We start from the raw sequence: 6,154 nt of genomic DNA on the forward strand, positions 1-6,154 counted from the left end.
AGGAACATCAGTGAGGATTGTAAAGAGGATACAAGGAAAGTAAGAGTCTCAAGTCTACACTGGTAGGCAGTAAAAATAAAAAAATAAGCACAGGTGATCATCCAATTAAAGATTTTATTTACATGAAACATTTCACAAAATTACTTAAAACAGGAATTCATAATTGGTTATATATTTAGCTACTTGTTTTTATTGAAAATACTATGCTAACATGGAATTAGAACTTTCCCAGGGAGTAGTGCGAGAGGATTCTCCAATCTATAGCCCTGGAACGTGGCGGAGATGCTGAGCCTCTGAACCTTCAGTTCTACCTCAGGGGTCAGCACTGGTCTAGGAAGGTTCTAGGTAACCTGGTCTAACATGGAGCGGGTGCAGAATGAAATCTTTGACATCTAAAATTAGGGTTCCTGCTCTAAGTAAACAGCAGGCAATTCAGTTAGTTGCAGATACTCCTCTGCCTTAGGAGTTCCAATATTGCTAAGAAAGACATCTACGGACCAGCAGCTGCTTTAAAACAGTTCCACAGAATCCTACAGGCTTTGAAACTAACATTATCCATAGGTATAGGTTAAGACTACCCCATGGCTTGTATTTTCAAAGTCATATTGCACTGCCTTGGTAGGCAGGTGACCCACTTGACACCAAACTTGTCATTTGCTGGGTCTCGGCAGCCCTTCTGAATATCAAAATTCCATTCTGGCATAACCTTTTTCCATACTAGTTAATGGTTTGTTTGTTTTTTTACAAATTAAAGAGCTAAAGAAACCACCAGATATATCAAAGCACCACATTCAAAAGGTCAAAGATGTAAAAAGTGATCTTTACATTTAAGAGCAATAAAAAAAAAATACACAGGGTTTATTTATTATTTTCAAAAAAAATTATCAGAGAAAATAGGAACCTTCAAACAATAGTTAAAATGGATAAAACCTTCTTTAAAAGTATTTATTCAGAGTTTAATAAACACTTAAATATCTCTTAATTGGAATTGTGTAGACTCTACATTTTTATTCAGCTAAAAGTGTAAGATTAAATGTGACTTAATCTACATTCCTAGCCCTACTCAATATGTAGTTATACCTTAAATATAAACTATGATTAAGTGAAATGTAAAAGGAATATAATTAATAAATTTTTTAAAATTTAGAAGGCATATGCCCAGAGACTGGATAATCCAGTATGAATCCATTGTAATATACTTAACTTAGAAGTGCTCATTTCTCTTAGCAGAATTTCCTGTAAATAATGCAATGAGTTAAAAGGCTGGCCCTGGTTCAAGAGGAAATCCAGATGAATATGGATATTAAAACCCACTAAGAAAGCACAGGATGTGTCAGGGAGAAATCTGAAACTCCATGTGATCATTTTCAATTTATTATTAATTATAACTTGAGATAAATCCCCAGTTACTCCTAGGTTATGGATATGGCTCATCATTGACAGTCTTGTACCCACATACCAGAAAAAAAAATGGGCAATTCCTGAAAGTCACTGGAGGAAAAATCGTATAGTTACATTTGGCTTCCTGCTCTAGAAGAGTGAGAAAAGATTAGGAAAAAAAAAATTATTTGACTAGAACCATTAAAAGTTAATAAAAAGATAATTCAGGTGGATGTCAAACCAAATAGCCATGTTGATAACATACATTCCACTCTTATGTTTAAGATACAAAGGTCTCCATTTCTCTAATGGAACTGCTTTTTCGGCAAGACACACTTTCTCTCTTGCCTTGGAGCCAAGTAATTGGAACCCTAAACACACGGCGGAGCTTCTGTTGGAACCGGTTTCCAACAAAACAATACAGGAAGGGATTAATGCAGCTGTTGGTGAATCCCAGGAGGAGGGCAAAAGGAAGTGCCAGGTCAATGACTGCTATAACTTCACAGCTATTAATGACACCCATCCAGACCAGAGCATCCAGGAAAGTCAGAACATGGAAGGGAAGCCAACAAATGATGAACGCCAGAACAACAGCAGCTGCCATCTTCAGGACTTGGTCACGGGTTATTCTATTCTTCCCGTAGTTATTGGTCTTCAATAAGTGTTTTCTGATTCCGAAATAGCATGTGGCTATGAATATTAAAGGGATAATGAAACCAAGTATATTTTTCATTAAAGCAATTCCTGCCGACCACTGAGCGTATTTCTCAGGTGGGAAAGCCATAATGCAAGCATTCACTCCCAAGTATTCAATGGTTCTGACATCCCGGAAATAAAACGTTGGCAATGAGGACAGACAAGCCATACACCAGACAAGGGGAACTATGTAAGATGCTTGCCAGGGATTTCTTCTTTGAGACATAAAGGGGTAGATGACCGATTGGTACCTATCAACACTCATACAGGTGATAAAAAAAATACTTGCAAACATGTTCAGGGTCAAAAATGAACCAGAAACTTTACACATCACAGGTCCAAAGAGCCAGTCATATCTGTAAGAATAATAGGTTGCCCAGAGAGGGAGAGTAGCCAAAAGGAGCAAGTCAGCCACAGCCAGGTTGAAGATGTAAATGCTGGAAACCTTTTTAGGACCCTTTTGACAACAAAACAGCGTAACCACAACTATATTGACAAGAAATCCAATCACAAAGATAATGTAGTAGAGAATAGGAACTGCCTCTAAATGCTTATCTGATTGTTTATGTGAGCAATTAAAGGCAGACGCGTTGTTTCCAGAGTTGCTCACAAGTCCGAAGTGAAGACTGCTGGTCATGTTTTCGGTGATGGTGGTGAGAGTGTAATTGCCCTTCATACTGAATTGTCAGCAGCCCTAATCCTTACGGCTTCTGTGAGAAAAAGAAAATGGGACCCTTAGAACACATACAGAGCCTAGGACATCATTGAGTCATGAACATTTTGATACTTTGTTGAAAGCAAAAAAAAAAAAAAAAAGTGGGCAATTACAGAAAACAGCGTGAAACAGAGCTATGCCTTGTGAAATAAGAATGGATGTTGCCTCTGGAAGAAGAAAAGACAATTTTCTCAATGGTAGTAAAATATAAGATGTTTTAGACTCAGAGACTGAAAATTCTGAGTAAAACTACCCTTTGCCCATCTGTTCTACCATACTTTCCATAGGTTTAAAGAAAATTAATATTTCAAAAGGTTATTCGGGATAGGAAATGTGTCAAACAAATAAGAGGCTCAGAAATAAGAAATGTTAATATTTCAAAAACGCTTGAGTACATATCGCAGTCTGTACACTTTCTAAAAACCGCACTGCTGCCTGCTATTGTATAGTTATGCCAGTAACTAATTATATAGAAATAATTACGGCTATGGAAAAATATAAGTCACACAGCTACGGAAAACATAAGTGACGGCACAAAAGACTGAATGGGAATATGCAAAAATGAATGTATTGAGGCGGGGAATCAAGGTGGAGAGGAAGTTATGGAATATGTGTGTATTTCTGTCTGGATTTTAATAAAGAATATTAGTTTTAGATCTATATATTTAAGCTTAGTCTATTGAATGGAAAAATAATCCACTTTCAATTCAAGTAGTGAAAAACAGCAACAATACAAAACAACCAAATCTGTTTTAGGGTCAAGTAGAAATAGTTTTGATTGCTCAATGAAATAAAAATTCAACATCAATGTTTAATCATGTTACAGCTTTATCATTTTCTCCTTGCTATCTTTTCGGTTTAACAAAACTCTGTAGTCACATTGCTGTCAAATGTTATAATCAGTCTTCGGGTACTTGTGATATGGGTTTTTGTTTTTGTTTTTTACTAGCAGCATTATTTTAAAACAATGAAAAGAAAATTAACTGAAAGTAAACACATTAAGGGAAAGTCTATTACTTTTAGATAGTTTCAAAATACATATAAACTCCCCCAATTAAAAGTGCAATCGCCAAAACAAATCACCTAATAAACAGTACAAATATCATTTTTATCTGCAGTTCATTCTTTCATAATCTCCTTGACTTAGCAACTGACATGAAGGAATCTAAAATAAATAACATTTGAAGACTTACTGGTTGTTGGAATTTAAAACTTAGTTATCAGAAATCAGCTTGCCTTCTCCCTCAACGAACCCCTGGAAGAGAAATAGCAGTTAAATCATTCAGGCTTTTTGCAAAATACTGCATTAAAACACAGGAAAAAGGGAAAGTTCATCCATAAAAATATTTTCATTTAATGTATGTTCTACTCTCCCCACTAGAGTACAGCATGTATAAATGGTTCAGACTTACCTTAAGAATTCAGCCCGAAGAATGCTTTTAATTCTGTGCTTATTCGTTCCCTTAGCCTCTGGGCCGTAATAGCACCAGATCTCTGGTTTCCTTCTTATATGTTCAGTCTGTCCACTGGGAGCCTTCAACCTACATAATTCTAGGACTGACTTATGAACACTTGCCAGCTTTCCAGAGGGTTTTTTTTTTTTTTTTTGGCTGCAAAGCATTAATCTGAAATTCTCACTGTCGCCAATCATAACAGCTCATTCAAATAAATCTCAAACAAAAAAATAAAGCTCATTTTGAAGTCAGTGGCTTGCCTTTAAAAGAAGAATATAATTATTTGCAGAATTTTCTCTTTCTTTCTCTCTGATATTGGCATTATAAAATGGGTTAAGGAATGGAGACTCGGGAATTTATTCTAGTAGCAGGGTCTTTGTGCACCAACTTCTTTAGCAAACTTCATTGAGTTTTGAAAGTTTTAGCCTTGTTTATGAAAGAATGACAGCAACTTTACTTGAATTCTACAACTTCTAAAAATTCTCCCTTGCTTTAAGCAGCTTTTGTTGGCTTGATACTCGAGGGCTGGTGATAGGAGGGAAATAATATTTGCATGTTGGAAAAGAGATATTAATATTTAGTGCCTCCTTCCATATGTCTCTGTCATATTTGTAGTTTAAATACCAAGTACATAACATGAAGTAGGATTAGGCAGCTACTACAGCCCCAGTCACGGAGCCCTAGTGGTGCAGTGGGGTTAAAAGCTTGGCTGCTAACCAAAAGGTTCAGCAGTTCGAATCCACCAGCTGCTCCTTGGAAATCCTATGCGGCAGTTCTACTCTGTCCTGTAGGGTTGCTGTGAGTCAAATCGACAACGCAACAGGTTTCGGCTTACAGTGTTGGTCATTATTTTTTGGTTTTGTTATCGGTGGTGGTTTTTTTGGTTGAGGCGGGGACAATCAACATTACACAACCAGTCCCAGAGAAGCAAGAGTCACAAAAGGAAGAAAGATAGGAACAGGTGATGGTAGCAATAATATTAGTTAACACTCAGTAAATGCTCTGTGCCAAACACTGTGCTTCACATTCAATGGTCAAATAGAGGGGCAATAAACCATAATGGGCAGCACATGGTCTCTGGAATCTAACTACATGGCTTCATAAGCCCAGTTCTACCACTTACTAATAATTTTGTGATGTTGGCCAAGTTACCTTACCTATCCTTGTCTCAGTTTTCTCATCTGAAAAAAAAAAAAACAGGGATGATGTTAATTACCTACAACATGGAGTTATGAAAATTAAATGAGCTAATAGATTTGAAGTGCTTAAAACCATGCCTGGAACCTGATAAGTGCTACATAAGCAAATTAATATTGTACCCATTTTACAGATTAGGAAGCTAAGGCTCCAAGAGTTTAAATACATTTTCTGAAGACACAGAGTGGGAACTTAGATTTAAAATGAGGCAATCTAATGTTAAAGCCCACACTCTGAACCTCTATATAGTACTGGAGGACGCAGCAGGCGATCCTTGATCTTCTTACCCTTCGGTCTAGGAAAAAGAAAACATACGACATGTACAGAAAGTCACTGATGACCATTCGTAAGCATTTACAAGCGCACTAAAGAATATGAAAAAGAGTTTGATGGGTTGTTAAGTTGGGGGAAATATTTTTCTTAATTTTATTCCCCAAGTTGAGACCACAGGAAGGAGAAACGTGTGACTAGATCATTCACCAAAGTTTGTACAGAAAATCAGAGAACCGAGGGAGCTTCTATAGGCAAACAGATTCCAATTATTTCTAATGGATCATATTTTTCAGATAAACAGTAAGGGTGCACCTATCCATGCAGCAGGCTGCACAGGAGGACAGGCTGGGAGGAAGCCGCCTGGGACATCAGCAACTAGTTCCTCAGCAGGAGAGCAATGAAGGAAAAGCAAGGGTGGGTGGCACAGGACAAAATTACA

At 37.0% G+C, this 6,154-nt stretch overlaps 1 protein-coding gene across 2 annotated transcripts; it reads right to left on the reverse strand.

The window, feature by feature from the left end:
* Positions 1-1,660: 1,660 nt before the first annotated feature.
* On the reverse strand, positions 1,661-4,716 carry AGTR2 (angiotensin II receptor type 2). 2 transcript variants are annotated; one of them, XM_049872448.1, is made up of 3 exons: positions 4,204-4,309; positions 3,985-4,046; positions 1,661-2,786 (listed from the first exon to the last, which is right to left on the reverse strand). In XM_049872448.1, the coding sequence occupies exon 3, from the start codon at positions 2,750-2,752 to the stop codon at positions 1,661-1,663; it is 1,092 nt and encodes a 363-aa protein (XP_049728405.1). In that variant the 5' UTR covers positions 2,753-2,786; positions 3,985-4,046; positions 4,204-4,309. The 2 variants fall into 2 exon arrangements, with proteins under 2 accessions (XP_049728405.1, XP_049728406.1); XM_049872449.1 differs by lacking the exons at positions 3,985-4,046; positions 4,204-4,309 and adding an exon at positions 4,703-4,716 and having other exon boundaries at positions 1,661-2,753.
* Positions 4,717-6,154: the final 1,438 nt, after the last annotated feature.

The sequence above is a fragment of the Elephas maximus genome, chromosome X (assembly GCF_024166365.1).
Source record: "Elephas maximus indicus isolate mEleMax1 chromosome X, mEleMax1 primary haplotype, whole genome shotgun sequence".
In the NCBI taxonomy this organism is placed as follows: domain Eukaryota; kingdom Metazoa; phylum Chordata; class Mammalia; order Proboscidea; family Elephantidae; genus Elephas; species Elephas maximus.

Excerpts from the sequence above, each read along its gene's own strand:
- AGTR2 (XM_049872449.1), bottom strand. The coding sequence starts at position 2,752 with ATGAAGGGCAATTACACTCTCACCACCATCACCGAAAACATGACCAGC.